The sequence below is a fragment of the Cervus canadensis genome, chromosome 20 (assembly GCF_019320065.1).
Source record: "Cervus canadensis isolate Bull #8, Minnesota chromosome 20, ASM1932006v1, whole genome shotgun sequence".
In the NCBI taxonomy this organism is placed as follows: domain Eukaryota; kingdom Metazoa; phylum Chordata; class Mammalia; order Artiodactyla; family Cervidae; genus Cervus; species Cervus canadensis.
This window is the reverse complement of record NC_057405.1, coordinates 58,563,368-58,580,653: the sequence shown is the minus strand read 5'-3', so window position 1 is coordinate 58,580,653 and position 17,286 is coordinate 58,563,368. Positions and strand designations below refer to the sequence as shown.

General features: G+C 36.1%; 1 protein-coding gene across 1 annotated transcript in view; it reads right to left on the bottom strand.

Moving 5' to 3' along the window:
• CDC40 (cell division cycle 40) overlaps window positions 1–17,286 on the bottom strand; it is a 43,171-nt gene that overhangs the window by 22,307 nt on the left and 3,578 nt on the right. Inside the window, exons 2-3 of the mRNA XM_043439154.1 lie at window positions 9,263–9,349; window positions 2,521–2,650 (exon numbers count right to left, since the gene is read on the bottom strand). Coding sequence (XP_043295089.1) covers window positions 2,521–2,650; window positions 9,263–9,349 — 217 coding nt within the window. The remainder of the gene's footprint in view (window positions 1–2,520; window positions 2,651–9,262; window positions 9,350–17,286) is intronic.

Sequence of the window (17,286 nt, the reverse complement as noted above, 5' to 3'; positions counted from 1 at the left end):
AGGTGGCTGTGATAAACTAAATAAAATAATACACTTAGATTATAACACTGCTACAACCATTTAAAAATGGGAAGAAACGTAGGATTAATGTTCGTTCTATATCCCAGCAGAGTTACAGAGTGATAAGTATAACACAGGTAAGGCTGAATTCCTGGGCCATCTCCTTCATGTCTCATAGGTAACCCTAGTACAAGGTATCAGGAAGGTTTGTTCCCTGGTACTAAGCAAATCAGAGAAGGTAACAGAAAGGTCTGTAGCTTTACATTACATATACAAGAGTGAGAGGAAACAAGTAGATAGGAATTACTACCTGGAGCTAGACAAGAATTTTTCATGAAAAAATGATAAAACTTTAAAATTAACACAAGTTATACTTGCTTAGTACCTGGAGGGGGGAAAAAAAAGACTGCTAAACCTGAGGTTGGTTAACTTGTTTACTAATTTAAGTTCAAATAAGTGGTTCTCAGTTCTAAGATTTTTCATAAGACCATACATTTCTTAGTTTGCAAGGGCTACTCCTTTTATTCCAGGCTGCGTAAAATGGTATATCCCACATTCACTTTTTATGTCTTTAACTCACTAAATAGTTCATTCTGTGTCCTAGCCCACTCTCTCTTGATGGAAGAGGCAAAAAAAATACCAGCTATTTTTTTCCCCCCAAATAAGCTATTTCTGAATCTAGGTCTAAAGCCAACTGAACTGCTCTAAATGCTTACTCTTGCTATAGGATAGCTTAAGAAAAGTAGGTATCAGTATAAACTTTGTAGGTATCTGCACTGACTTTTTACTTGTTTTATTTTATTTTAAAGATTTAAGCTATCTAAGCTACTGCTTAAGGCCCTTCTTTCTAAAGTCTTAAAAAAATATGCAAAATCTTTATGTTTGTTTTATTGTAGGCTAGGATATAATAAATTCATGATGCAACAGGGTTGGTTTTTATGTACTGCACATATATTTTAGGTTTACATGGAATCCCTTACATATAAGCAATGGGTACAATGCATTTATTTTGTGGAATTGGAAGTGTCATTGAACTCTTTTTGAAGATTTTAGAGGTATAAAATCTTTTGCTATGAATTTTGTCACCTGTTAAGTCCATTATAACCCTGGCATGGTGAAATATAATCTAATATATGACAATCTTTTTACAACCAGTTTCCAAGAATATATTATGGATAAATAACTAAGACTATTTGTACTAAACCTCTAAACTAATTCAGTGAATCAGTTTACATCACTCTTTAAAAACTAGGAAAAAAAAAAACCCTTTCCAACATTAGAATAAATATGTAAACTGAGATAAAACCAATCAGTGGGTATTACATAGCTCTTAAAAATAATAAGCTTTGAGATTATAAAGTAACACTGAAAAATTTTTATGACAGAATATTGATTTTAAAAAAAGCAAGCTGCAAAATTTTTAGTTTAGAAGGATTATAGCTCTCTAATACAAATATGTATAATAAAAAAGACTTGGAGGAATAAATTTCACTAAAAGTAGACATATTAGTATAATAGGATTATAGGTAACCTTTTTTTCCCTCTTTCCTAAATGTTTGAAATTTCTGTTATTTTTTAGTGAAAACAACTATTATTAAAAAGCATCACTGCATACATAATATTTCACATGATACTGCTTTCTTAACTTTTGTGGGGCCCTCCCTTAAAATAATGGAAGTTAATGGCAGATAGGACAGAAAAAGATTACAACTACAATGGGCATAAAAACATTCTCAGTTACTTTGCTTAACCACTCTACCAAAAAGTTCTTAAAAGCAGAAGGTAATCAATGTATCTCTCAACCTACAGATGTAGATTATAGGAAGAGATAGAAAACGTGCCACCAAATATGAACAAATCTGATATAAGTGACCAGACTTCTGTTCTGTGGAACCAACAACAAGGACATTATTATAAAGACCATCTTCTTTCAGAGGGGATTCCCAGCTTTGTATGCACATTAAGTTGTAGCCATTCCATTTCTTGACATCCCTCAGTAATCAACAGAAAACTTTTCAGAGAGATTTGAGAAAGACAGTGAAGTCAACCAGTACATAAGAAAATAAAAATATAACTCTTAAGACTCTTTCCTTCTTTAGTCACTAAGTCATGTCCAACTCTTGTGACCCCATGGACTGCAGCCTGCCAGGCTCCTCTGTCCATGGGATTCTCCAGGCAAGAATACTCTTCACTCTATTCTGTTATTAACCAACTTCAACAGTAATCTGCATATAACAGTCATTCAGTATGAAGTGCTATCAAAAAGTACAACAGAAAACATTCTGTTTTTAAGACCGCAGAATATTTCTAGTATTCAGAAATCAGAGCAGGTTTAGAATGACAGCTAAAAATACTAGTGCACCTTCCCATTGCTATATTTACAGATATGTATAAGAAAACACACTACCCTCTTAAGGCATCCAGATTAATAAATTTAAAAAGTCAGAAGATAAAATTGATTATTACACACACACACATCATTTCTAATAAGGTTTAACTTGAACTCTCTTATCACCTTACCGTAAGTGGCAAAAGTTCTTCTTTGCTGTTCAAACATAAAATCATTGATGTGGGCTGGTTCAGCATATCCAGAAAGCATATTTCTAGGGGCAGCCATTTGCTGGGTTCTGAAGGGATTTTCTGGTCCAAACTGCAATGTTATGAGGAAAAAAACAATAAAAAACATTCTCAATAGAATGAGTAGAATTATTGCACAGTATATTTTCAACTCTGAATTATCAGGGGCCGTTAACCTATTTGGGGACTTGCTCACCTCACATGATTCAGGGCAACCAGTCAGCGGCTTGTTAGCACTGTTGTCAGCCACTAGCACAGGACAGGAATCAGCTCACTCTATATGCAGCTATTTAAGTTTAAATTAATTAAAATATTTAGTTCTACAGTCATTCTAGCCATATTCACGAGCCTAACAGCCACATACAATTATTGATTACTACATTTTCACCATTTCAGGAAGTTCTATTTGACAGTGTTGCTCCAGATAATTGAGACTCACTATAGTTTTGTCTAAACCATGATTTGGGGATTTTTGGAGTGGTGATGTAATTAAAAAAACACATGTTTCTCAGCTACTTGATTATGAGTTTCTCAAAGGTGCAGACTTAGAACCCTCATACTTTTCATACTGCCTGGCATATAGAAAGCACTAATGCAGGAAAGATTAATCAGAATCTTACTGGGGGAAGAAGACAGGAAATAGACAATAAAAGTAAACTGCTTGAAAAAGTCCCTAGGAAAAGACATTACAAATGTATACACAACTTCTCTACTCTGAAAAGTCACACTATGAATGTCTGAAAGTTACATAAAATAGTGCCATTATTACCTATTTGTTTCCAATGTTTTGAGTTCCAGAATGGCTTTCCAAATGTTATGTAATTTGATGTGTACATAAATTCCGGAAAGTTAGAGAAGTATTCTCTTTCTCATGTTAGAAATGAAAAAAAAGTCAAGATGACATATCTTACCTGCCCAGAGTCAATAATTTGCTTAATGCTATTAAAAAAGGTATTAGGAAAGTTCAGTTCTTTTCAGTTTTAAAATAAAGAATAAAATGAACTTCCTACTTTGGAAACAGTAGAACTATACAGGTCAACTGTTATGATGTTAGAACTGTCATGAAGTTAGAAAGATTCTGATGTTAAAACATCTTAGGTCACTACCATTAGAAACCACCTTTTCCATTATACACTTCCAGAGCCATAAATATAAACTACTGACCTTTTCTTAACCAGAATGCTGTCTTCTCTATGTATCAACATTATACTATGCACACAAGTCTGAATTTAAAAGTTAGATTTGCTTTATAATTTTTTCTGCTCTAGAAGAAAATAAATTACTATAATATTCCTTTCTATTGACAGCTTCCATTTCTAGGTTTAAAATGATTCAATCTTAAGATATCTAATTTATAGATAAAGATTTTATTACTCTTTATTCTAAATTAAAATGTAGGACAGGACAAGACTTTGCAGTCCATGTTACTTCTTCCTGTGCTGATAGGTGGAAATGCAGGGGAAAAAAAAACCAAGATTGCTGAGTGCTGGAAGTTACAGTTAACTTCATTCAGTTATTAAATTTATTACAAAAATAAGAACATTCATAAAATTAAAGATAATAAAACAACTTAAGTTTTCCAGATGATCTAATTGCTACAGTCAGTTAACATCTGCAAAGCAGCATGTGGTATTTCTGGGGATAAAAAAATTCTAAAACAATAAAAATCTCCATTGCCCATATCATTACTACTATCACATATAATTAATTACCAATCATTATGCTTATAACTTCTGATTTGAAAAAGCAAAGTACATTTCCATAGTCTAATTTTATTAAGATTTTACAAAAAGAGAATAATTCTTCTACAGGTCATACATGTCAAACTGTCTATCTTTTACAGAAAAATTCTCAGTGTTAAGAACTATGATTTCCATAAGAATATAGATCCATATATTCCAGTAAAGTATATCTTGTGGTGTGTGTACTATTTTTTTTTTTTTATCAAACCATTTTATTGAGGGGCTTCAAGGGAGGGTTGAAAGGCTGGAAGAACAATGAGATCTGACGTCCTACTCCTGGCTGGGATGTGCCCAACTTCATGGCCACTGAAAGCTGCGGTGCTGCTCTTAACACAGTCTGAAAATTTAAATGTGCTTGGACTTTATAAATATCTAAGCTGCGACAACAACAACAACAAAATCTTCTACTGATACAGGCAGCTGCCTGGGGTAGGATTCATCTACTTCTAGCTCTCCTTAACTTTCTGGTTACTGGCAGCTATCAGAGCTGACCTCAAAGATATTGAATGTCAACAGAGGAAGGCAGAGAATGTTATTCAGCAGGGCTCAGCTCTTACCAATTATTCTCCCGGAGGTTCCTGGTCTGTGTGAATATGCAAGTCTTAATTCTTGGTTAACCATTAAAAAATAAAACAATGCCTATTTAAAAAGACACAAAACTGATTTCTAAATGCTTCTTTTCAATTTTTGGTAGTTAACTAAGTTTAAGTGTAAATTTACATTCAAATGATTTTTAAAAATAGATATTCAAGTTAATTAGGTATGAGTATTCAATAGTTTTCAGCTCAGATAATACTGACGTACACTGTTCAGTTCAGTTGCTCAGTCGCGTCCGACTCTTTGTGACCCCATGGACTATACATAGCACACCAGGCTTCCCGGTCCCTCACTGTCTCCCGGAGCTGGCTCAAACTCATGTTCACTGAGTCAGTGATGCCATCCAACCAGCTCATCCTCTGTTGCTCCCTTCTCCTCCTGGCCTCAATCTTTCCCAGCATCAGTACAGAAGTACACGGTAGTCAATTGCAATTGTAAATCTCCAATATAAAATGTACATATTTAAATATTAATTCAGACATTGCACCAAAAAAGAAAATGTTTCCGAGGTAAGCAAGCTTTCATCTGAGTGAAGCAGTGCTTTATTTATAAACTCAGGAGAAACGCATTTTTAATTTAAGGCATTAGTTGATAAATCTAAGAGACCATGTATTATAAGGCAGTGGTTCTCACGTCTTTAGCAGGCAGAGTACTTGAGGGTTGATGCCTTAGTAGCATGCGGCTTCCCAGGTGGTGCTAGAGGTGAAGAACCCACGTGCCAATGCAGAAGACTAAGAGACACACATTCAATCCCTGGGTCGGGAAGATGCCCTGGAGGAGGGCATGGCAACCCACTCCAGTATTCTTGCCTGGAGAATCTCATGGACAGAGGAGCCTGGAGGGTTATGCCATAGGGTCACAAAGAGCTGGACACGACTAAAGCGACTTAGCATGCATGCCTTAGTAGTATATCATAACATCACAGGAATTAAGAAATTTCATTAAGTAAAAATTGACTATATGAAATAAAAGCATAAGTTCACAGATAGGGAAAAAAAACCTAAGTTATTAAACAAGTAATTATTCTTAGATTGTTGCTAAGTTTTTCATGAATATTTATTGCAGTAATCAATGTATAAAACATTTATAAACAATTTTAAGATGAGAAGAGTATATTATTATTTTCTACAATTTTGGAAAAGCTCACCACAATTCAATTTTATTTGCAGAATACCTCAATCTTGTAAGACATAAGCAGAGTTTAAATATTACGAGAGCACATTTTATTAGTGGTTCTATGACCTTGAACCTCAGTTTCCTCATCTGTAAAAGTTCTCATCTATCTGACTTCTGAAGTCCATTCTAACATTACTATTTACAGCAGCCCTTCTTAAAGGCTTAAACAGAAGCCTTAAACAGATCTTAAACAGTAACTGGCATTTCCCCCCTCTAAACTTTTATATTTCTTCTATTCTTAAAAGTAGTGTTATTTTAAGGAGTATGAAATTCTCTCTGAGGCTTATGGGCTTTATATGAGTCTAGAGAAGCTAACAAATATACTTTTCTCTAAGTGGATCCAAAATAAAATAGCAATTCATTAATTTATAATAGTCAAAACTGCAAACTACACTGTGGCCTTCTAAATGGTCTCATAGTTATGGAGTGATTGTTAAGAATGATCAAATCCCCAAATATGGCACCTGTAGGCAGTATAATCCCACAGTTAAATTCCTCACTCTAAAATAGGGATACATAGGGTCGTAGAGAGGGCTAAAGGAGATAAGGCATACAAATCCTTCAGGGTGGTACCTGCCATAGAGTAATAAGTGGTTGTTTTATTTCATTAGTCTCCATCCCTGCTCTTTTCCATCATGCAAACCTTTAAAATAAATCTTCCTAAAAACTCATCTATTAAATCAAGACCAAACTCGCTACCTTGGCCCCCAAAGCAATACCTCTGTACAAAGTGCTATTCTAGCCTTAGCCTGTTCTCCCCTACTAATAATGACTAAAACACTACTGTTCTTTCTATTTTGTGATTTGGCTCATGCTGTTCCCTTTTGCCTAGAACCTTTCCTCTAAAGGCCTACCTAGCCATCAATGTCAATAATATTAACATAAATAATAAAGGCTATAATTTATTAAATGCTTATTATTCTGTGCCAGAGAGTTTCCTAAGCACAACATATATTATCTCATTTGTCTTTATAATTTAGTAAACAGAAATAATCTTCATTTTACCTATGGAAAAAAAATAAGGTAATTTAAGATCACAAAAGAGCTAATAAGTGGTCTGTGTAGCCCCACGTCTCATGTTGTTAATGTGGACTGTATTGCTCATTAAAAAAAAAAATTGCTAGTTACACATACCTTCATGAAACTTCTGTCTTTACAACCAGATGCAAACTCTCCTTAAACTTAAGTAGTGCTTTCGAGGCACTATAGAAAATAGTCTGGTCTCTTTTTTTTCTTAAAAACAAAACAAAAAAACACGTGGCGTATCCTCTCTGGTAAACACTAGCATGAACAGAGGGATTAAATCTTGTTTCTAATGATGGATTTTCAAATCATGAGAACTTGAATTTCATCTAGGAAAGCTCTGGTAACACTTTCCAGACTTTGGCAAGTTATTCAGACTCTAGTCAAAAAGTTCAAAGTCGGTAATTTAAGTCACAGACAATTTCCTTGTAAAACTGTAATTTTTCTTCACTTTTCAGCCTCATCACTCTTTTCTTAAATTGTAGACAATAAGCATTGAAATGTTCCTAACATAAACCAGTTGATACATCTAATGTGAGGTTCCCTAACATAGGGTGGGGGAGAACAAAAAATTAAAGGACTGATAACCCCAAAACAAGAATGATAAACCTAGTGTCTTGCCAATAGCATCCCAAATTTTTTGACCTTTTGAATTTTTCTTGAAAGTTTTGAAAAATAATCACACAGCAATATGTTAGGTTATGCACAGGATCTAAAAATTTAAGAAAAAAAGACTTTATAGAAAATACACTAACATAAGAATGTCACACATCATGTCACTTTCAAATTTTCTCATTTTCTGAATTCAGTGGCTTAAACTGAAGTACTTTACATTAAAAAAAAAAAACCACATATATATAATAAAAACATATATATACTACCTCTCTTTAAAGCACCAGCTAAAATAGTGCCAAGAGCTAGAAAACAGTCTATGATTTAACAGGTGATAAGGATTTAAGAAATAATGGAATAAAATAAAATTGTACCACTCTCAAGAGCCTGAGAATGAGATTTTTGCTTCTTGTACACTTAAGAGAACAGCCTGAGCACCAGCACTGACGTCCTTGGCTGCACTATACGGTGCCACTGCCAAATTTTAAGTGACTATGGAAACCTAAGCAGGCAAAAATTACATGAAATAGCTTATCAAAAAAAAAAAAAAAAGGACAATGACTATATGCCAAAAAATGAAAAAAGTACTTCTTTCTCCACCAGGATCCAATAAGATACAGCTCCTCATCTCCATCTTTAAAGTGCTCTGAAAGATCCTGCTACTGAACTGGTATTATTATTACTTTTGATAATGATCTTTTTCTGACATCTGTATTTTATCAATCAAGCATTCTTTTCTCCTTTTCAAAGGCTAAATATCTAGAAATCTAATCTTTTCTACAAAGGGTTTCTGACAATTTTCACTGTTTCTGTTTTTTTCTTTTTTCCTTCAGCTTTTTTAGTGCTTCCATCACCATTTATCATCAAGAAAAAGAATTCATAAGATGTCTGACTCAAAGCAAGCAATCAACAGTGTGGCTATTTTTGAGCCATGACCACGTCAGCATGGCATCTCTTTTTACTGCTTAACACAGCAGCACTTGTCACTAGATGTTTCACAATATACTATGCATTAATGATGCTAATCAACCAAAATTTTTTCCCTCATGGTCAACTTGTAACACTCCCTTATCAACACCGAGAGGAAGATGTTAACTAAGTCTGCATCTAAGAATTAGATATATTCTTACAAAAGTGTACTATTTAACTTTTGGAGAATAGAAGGATGTATTTTCCTTTCTTTTTTTAATTGAGATATAACAGGAGATATTTTCTGACAGTTTAAACGGTGTACTTTCATGGGAAAACTTTGAAAAATTCACCAACTGTTTATCTACCTATGTATGGGCTTCCCAGGTGGCTCAGTGGTAAAGAATCCACCTGCTAAGCAGGAGATGTGGGTTCGATCCCTAGGTCAGGGATCCCCTGGACAAAGAAATGGCAACCCACTCTAGTATTATTGCCTGGGAAAAACCAAAGGACAGAGGGCCTAGTGGGCTATAGCCCATGGGGTCACAAAAGAGTTGGCTTAGCAACTAAAACAACAATTTAAATACTTCAGCAAAATACACTCTTAATCTAAGACATTTTCTTACCTCAGGAGCAAACATGGTCTCATAGGTAGGATTATACTGAACCTCTTTGACGGCAGGGTCAAGGTGAACTCCAGTCTCCAAATCTTCCTATAAGGACACCAAGTGAACATTAAAGATATGACAAGTAATTACTATATTTTAGAAATTACATTAAGGTCACACTAGCCATCTTAACACCAATTCTATGAAGATTACACTAGTACTTATGATACTAGTGAGACTAGTCACTTCTGATATTTATGATTAATCACTCTAACAATCAAAGGCTAATAAAAGTATATAATGTAAACAGTTACAGGGTTAGATTGCATAACAGAAAGTTTTTCCTTCCAAAGCACTGACCATCTCATCTGAACAAATTAAAATTTCTAAATAAGTCAACACCACTCAAAGCCTTAAAGTAAGAGAGTCCAAAAGAAAGTCCTTTTTTATTAACTCAAAAGGTCTGATCTTCTGGCTCCAAATTCAAGAGAAGCACGCCTTCTTCACTCAGCACACCTTATTAGATATGTACCTGGATGGACTTGGTTAGGGACTGCAGAGGAAACAGAAGGGGATGACAGGGCCCAAAACTTCTAAATCTAATCATCTATGCGTTATTATCTATATCAACTCTTAAATTCATCCCCCAACTTAATGAACATAAAAATCTCATCTCCACCAGAGAATCACTGGTGGTCTATCTTGTGTAACCCCACCACATGAACAATTATAAATTACAATTTTCTAGCCTGGATCTCTTCCCTGAACTCTAGGGATTTATATATCTGAGCTTCAACACAACATCTTTTCTCCCAGGATGTCTAATAGATATTTCAAAATTAATATATCCAAAAAGGGAACCTCTGGTTTCTCCTTCCTCAGTGACTCCTGCTGCTGCTTCGAAGTCACTTCAGCTGTGTCCGACTCTTTGTGACCCCATGGAGTGTAGCCCACCAGGCTCCTTTGTCCGTGGGATTCTCTAGGCAAGAACACTGGAGTGGGTTGCCATTTCCTTCTCCAATGCATCAAAGTGAAGTCGCTCAGTCGTGTCTGACTCTTAGCAACCCCATGGAGTGCAGCCTACCAGGCTCCTCCATCCATGGGATTTTCCAGGCAAGAGTACTGGAGGGGGTTGCCATTGCCTTCTCCGGGTGACTCCTAGCCTTTTCTAAATGAACCTTAATTCTACCCTTACATCTGTTCAGGTGAAAATTGTCAGAGTTATCCTTGGCTCCTTTCTTCCACATTGTACATCCAACCCATCAGCAAACCCTCTACCTTCTCTGGACACCCAGAGTTCACCCACTTTTCAAAGTCCTCTTTCACTATCACCTCAGTTCAACTTATCTTCTTGCACCTGGATTATTGTAATACCCTCTGAACTAGTCTCTGCTTCTGCCCTTGTCCACCCACACCTCACTCCATAAGGTGTGGAGTGTGACACCTTATGTGTGAGTCTTTTAAAATATTAGTCAGATTATGTTCCTCTTTCACTCTTAAACCCTCTGGTAGCTTCTCCGCTTAGGGAAAGAGCTGAATGAAGGCCTGCAGGGCTCGTTACCAAGTTGTTCTCAGAAAGTATGGCTCCCAAGGGTAGTTTTTATAGGGCATTGATGTCTTCCTGGATTGTCCTGCCTCAAGCATTGACTATGAAAAATGTGCTGTCGCTACATGTTTTATTTACACATCAAACAGGTTATAAACAAATGTCCTTTAATTTAATTAGGGTATTCAAGTTATATTTTGAAATTTTTAAGGAAGTTATATATCATTCATGATTTGCATTTCAGTAAAGCTGAAATTACAAATTGCCATTATAAAATGAATAAGTTTGAATCTAACTGGTTGAGAATTTATACTCCATGATCTGTCCTTTATCCTTACCAACTCTGTTTTCACCTAGCCCTGTGCTCACTTTACTCCAGACTCGCTGGCTCATTTGTTATTCCTGAAATTCACCAAAAGGCAATCTTATTTCAGGGTCTCCGCACTTACTCTTCCCTCTTCTTGGAATGTTCTTTCTCTGGATAGCCACAAGACTGTTCTCTCTCCTTTCAGGTCTCTGTGTGGTTTTTCTATTTTCCCTTTACCCTGCTTTATTTTTCTCCACTATATTTTTCACCACCTGACATATTTATTGTCTACTTCCCTCTATTATAAAATATAAGCTACAGAAGTTGGACTTTGTATACACAAATGTGTCCTTAGCCCCTGGAACTATCCCTAACATACCACCATCTTTATTCTGACCTCTTGCTGATGTAGACTAGTTAACGAGCAAAGGTAGAAACCTGACAGGAAGAATAATACTATAGGCACAGTTATGGTTCCAAAATTTTGTCACTATTAAAACACCCTTCACTGAAGCAGACAACCTAGTTACTCGACTTCACAAAGATACAGTCCGGTCTGACTCCCTTAAACGTCCTTCCTCTCTGTTTCAAAATCGTCTATCTCTTTATCTTATCCTTTCTCTTGACTTCAATCTCCACCCCTAATTTTTGTCTGCCGTCTTGACCACACCTGGCCTCTGGATCCACATACTTGACAGCCTGTTGAGATTCATTATATGGATATTTCACAGCATCAAACACTTAGCCGTGTCCAAAACAGAAGGTGCTCTCCCCTCAATGCTGCCGTCACACACTAACAGAGCAGGCACTGAGTCTTACTGATTCTCCCCAAAACACTTCTCCAGCAACCCTATTCCCAATCTCCATTCTCTGCCTCCGAATGCATACTTCATCATATCTTGCCTGGTCTATTATAATACATCCTTATCTGCTTTAATGTGCCCCATTTTTGGCTTATTAGACTAATTGCTGATTTTTTAAAATACCCAGCACTTTCATGTTTTCTGTGCTGTTGGCAATGTTACTTTGGTCCTTGTTCATTTCCCTTCATTATCTGATAATATGTCATCTTCTTTTCCCTGATACTTTCTCTCCTCTTGGCCCAGGAAAAATGTTTTTCATCCACAGTTCCAAGAGATGTTGCTCATAACTCCTAATAGACCTTGTAATATATTATTTGTTGCACATGACTTTTACTTACATTTTATATTCTTACTGCCTAGTAGAATGCAGGGCATTAAGTCCATGTTCAATAAATATTAGTTAAATGGAAAGAAATGTCAAATCCATAGACAAATTAGAAGATGAAGGCTGACTAAAGACCACTGAATTCTTCATTTACGTCACAAAAAACCTTGGCCAGAGCAATTTTGGTAATGGGGTTAAGTATGGAGAGCCGGTTGCAAGGGGCTGAGGTATAACTGAAGATTCAGGAAAAAAAAGACAGTAAAAGACAGTAAAAATTTTGCTCTTTCAAGACATCTGGCAGTAAATAAGAGACGAGGAGTCAGATTGAAGGATTTTAATGGTAAAATTCTGTTTCTCTCTTTTTTAAAGAAAAGGCTAAGCCAAAGATTCAGTCACCATAAGCTACAGGCAAGGCCAAGTAGGGAGAAACATATGATAAGAATGAGGGAGTAATCAAAAAGCTGTGGTCACTCTGGAAGAGGCGTGGGAAAGGAGTGAATCCGGGAAAGAGCCGATTAGCCTCTGAAAAGAGAAGGAGGTGAAATAGAGACTAAAGTAACAAGAATGAATGGTGGGTGACAGATGTTTGGAGTTGGTGGGAGATTTTGGGAGTCACAGATGATCTTTTAATTTTCTTTATGTAGTTAGGAACATACACATCTTCAAAAAACAAGGGCAGTATCTAGAATCACATATTCATTCAGTAAATACTGCCTGAGTGCCTACTATGTGTCAGACACTGTTCTAGGCCCTGTAGAAACAGACAAAGCTCCCTGTCCTTATAAAGCTTATATTCTAATAGGGAAGACAGACAATAACCGATATAATAAGTAAGTGAATTTGCTAGAAGAGGTTAAGTGCTATGAAAAGGAGCATTTAACATCATCAGCGCCAAGACCAGGGTAGACACAGTATGTCACATAATCCTTACAACACTTTTGTGAAGTAGTAGCAAACTTAAGTCACTGACCCCAAGGTACCAACAGAGTAAGTAAGAAAAGGAAAAAGTTAAAGTAGCCACAATGAACAATGTTGCTGCTGCTGCTGCTGCTAAGTCACTTCAGTTGTGTCCGACTCTGTGCGACCCCACAGACGGCAGCCCACCAGGCTCCCCCATCCCTGGGATTCTCCAGGCAAGAACACTGGAGTGGGTTGCCATTTCCCTCTCCAATGCATGACAGTGAAAAGTGAAAGTGAAGTAGCTCAGTCATGTCTGACTCTTAGCGACCCCATGGACTGCAGCCCACCAGGCTCCTCCATCCATGGGATTTTCCAGGCAAGAGTACCGGAGTGGGGTGCCATTGCCTTCTCCAACGAACAATGTTAAAGATACCTAATTAGCAGCAAACAAACAAACAAAAATCACTGGCAGAGTATGGGTCAGGGTTTTTAGTTACAAGCAAGTGAATCACTCACAGGCTGATTAAACTATATTGAATCCATTTGAGTTTCTCTTGGAATTCTCAAGGGTAGAGAATTAGCTTGGGGGAACAGGCACCAAGACAGGGTAAGTATATAGATGGAATCATAATTCAAAATCAATCATATCTCAAAACCAGTCCAGTGAGGACAAAAGGTCACTGTTACCAAACATGATTACTAAACACTGGATGCTGCTATAGAGACTTCTGGTTGACGGAACTAGATTATGCTGGTCACCACTGGTCGCCACTTAAAATATTCTTTCTTTGCTTCCTCGTGGATTAGCTTTAGATTAGAATTTAGGTGGGTGCATCTGTCTGTCTCAGCCCAAATCACAGCCCTAAGCCTTAGCCAACAGGGAGCTGGGAGAATGAGAATCTGGGTTTTCAGCTTCTGAGGCAGGGAAGGGTGTTAAGACTACAAAGGAAGGGAGCTCCGAAGCCAGGCCACCTAATTAAGTGATACATGCACGTTACCCCAGAAAGTATACCCGAATCTTCATTGACTATAAACAGTACATAGGGCTTAGCATCAAAACACAATACCATAAAGTTAAGCTGCATAAAAATGAAATTAAATTCTTTTCTCTCTTAATATTCAACTTATAATGATAAACTGCTTAAAAGAACAAGAAGCTTAGCCACATTCATACCTCCCCAGTGGTTTTTTTTTTTTTAGAAAACAGTTGCTAGAACCACTTTATAATATGATTTACCAGATCTTTCTGGTTAAGGGTATTTTAAATATTCTAAATTTGAATTACTTTAAACAGAGTACCATGAGACATCAAGTTTTAAACACAAAATACAATTTTAAAAGAACTACTTTTAAGAAGCAACAGTGACAACTAATAAAAAATATGAATAGGTCCCAGTCTCTGGTTCCTGCTAATAAAATTACAGAACAAACTGAACAACTCTTCAGAAACTGAAGAGTTATTAATTTTACATTTAATTAGAAAAACTTGGACAACATCACAACCTTGTTTTAATACCCATGAGGAGTTCAGTAACAATTAGGCATGCAATTGAAATTAGCAGAGAATTACAAAGGATTTCTATTCAGCTTCAATTATCCATGAAAATTAAAGTGCAGTAAGTGAAGGGCACCCTATGGGTCAAATAAGTTTAAACAGGTTATCTTTTGTTGATTCAAAGTAATTTGAGAATAAAGTTAAATATTATTTACATTTTAGTCCTTTTCACATTTCTTAGCTGTTATACAAATAAGAAAATGGATATAAAAGCACTTTGTAAACTATTAAGCAGGACATAAATATTAACCATTATTACAGACTATCAATTTATGTTATAGGTTTTTTTCCCCAGAAAGTGAAAATGAATAGACTTCTAAAATGGGAGCTTAAGCGGCTGAGATAAAATAATAGAAATTCATATGAAGATACCTTTTGAGTTTTGCCCTTAAAAAAATACAGAGGAAAAAGACTATAATAAAAGATTAAAAGATAGAAATATTTCTAAAAAATTTGGCCCAGGGTTACCAGTGCAATTTCGTAATTTTCAAATCTGGGGTTTTTATAGTTATCTTTTTGTGTCTGATTAGCTTAGATGCATTGTGGTCAGAGAATGTGATTATGATTTTAAATGTACTGAGATTTATTTTATGGCCTAGTACATGGTGTAGCAAACTACATTTATTGGGTCAAGTCTAACCCACAGTCTGTTTCTGTATCAACAAGCTAAGTAAATGTAAGATACTTACATTTTAAAGGGTTGTTTTAAAAAGAAAGATGGAAAGACAGTAAGATGTGACAAAGACTGTATGTGGCCAGCCTGTTATATACGAGTCACTCAGTTGTGTCCAACTCTTTGCGACCTCATGGACTACAGCCCACCAGGCTCCTCTGTCCATGGAATTCTCCAGGCAAGAATACTGGAGTGGGTATCCATTCCCTTCTCCAGGGGATCTTCCCGACCCAAGGACTGAACCTAGGTCTCCTGAATCACAGGCGAGTTCTTTAACATCTAAACCAACAGGGAAGCTCAGTGGCCAGCACAGCCCAAAATATTTACTATCTGGCCCTTAACCAATCCTTGGCCTAGTATATGGTCAGTTTTTAAAAATTGTTTTATTAGTGCTTAAAACAATTTTCTACATTGAGTGCTATATCCTTTATACCCTTTAGATAGTTTCCTAATTTTGTTGTTTGAATTTTATATATCATTACTGATATTGTTTTGCTTATTCTATCAATTATTGAAAGAGGTATATTAAAATCTTCTGCTATAATTGTAAACTTGTCAATTTCTCTCATAGTTATAAAAATTTTTGCTTAAATATTTTGAGCTTTTTACATTATTTTGTGCTAAATTGCTTCAGTCATCTTCGACTCTCTGAACCCTATAGACTGTAGACTGCCAGGCCCCTCTGTCCATGGGATGCGAGTGGGTTGCCATGCCCTCCTCCAGGGGATCTTCCCAACCCAGGAATCGAACACATGTCTCTTATGTCTGCTGCATTGGCAGGCGGGTTCTTTACTAGCGCTACCATTAGATGCACATAAATTTAAAATTGTTATATACCCCTTTGTGAATTGAGCCTTGAATCATTATGAAGTGATACTTTTTCCATTTTAAGTCTATTTTATTGACCCTAATACAACCAATGCCATTTTCTTTTGCTTGGAATTTGCCTGATGTACCATTATGAAAGTAGTAAGATCAGTCAAAAAATTAAATAATGGAAAAAAAAACCAACACAATTTATTATTATACTAGCATAAAAATTAGATGCACCTAGAAATCTCTGTGGGGATTCCTAGGTGGTACAGTGATAAAGAATCCGCCTGCCAATGTTGGAGATGCATGCGATGCAGGTTCAATCCCTGGGTCAGGAAGATCCCCTGGAGTAGGAAACAGCAACCCACTATTCCACAGACAGAGGAGCCTGGTGGGCTATAGTCCACGGGGTCACCAAGAGTTGGGACACCACTGAGTGACTAAGCACACACACAGAAATCTCTGCAACAAAACTGTTCAAGATATTGATGCAGGAAATTATAAACTTTCAAAGAAATTAAAAATCTAAAGAAGACCTAAATGAATGAATAGATAGAACACTGTCTTCAAACTGATCTATCATTCAATCCCATCCCAAACAATATCCCACTTGGATGTTAGCAAAACTTACAAGTTAATTATAAACCATATGTAGAATTACAGGGGACAAGAAGAGCCAAGACATTTTTGAATAACAAAAAATGGATAGAGGTGAGGGGGTAGAACAACCTACAAAGATCAAAGCCATATTATTAAAAATATTCACACCATATACAAAACTTAATTCCATGGATTTATGGCTTAAATGTAAAAGCAAAAATATAGTGCTTTCGAAAGACAAAATAGGAGAATATTTTTATGGCTTTGGTAAAAGAATTTCTCCAACAAGGAAAATCTGTGGCTTGTTATTTCTCCATAACAAGACACAAATTTGCAACATACATAATTGACATAGGGTAATATCCAGAATATGTAAAGACCTCCTACACATCAGAAGGAAGAGACAACCCAATAGTAACTTCAAAAATAAAATCACTAATAAGATATATGAACTCTCATT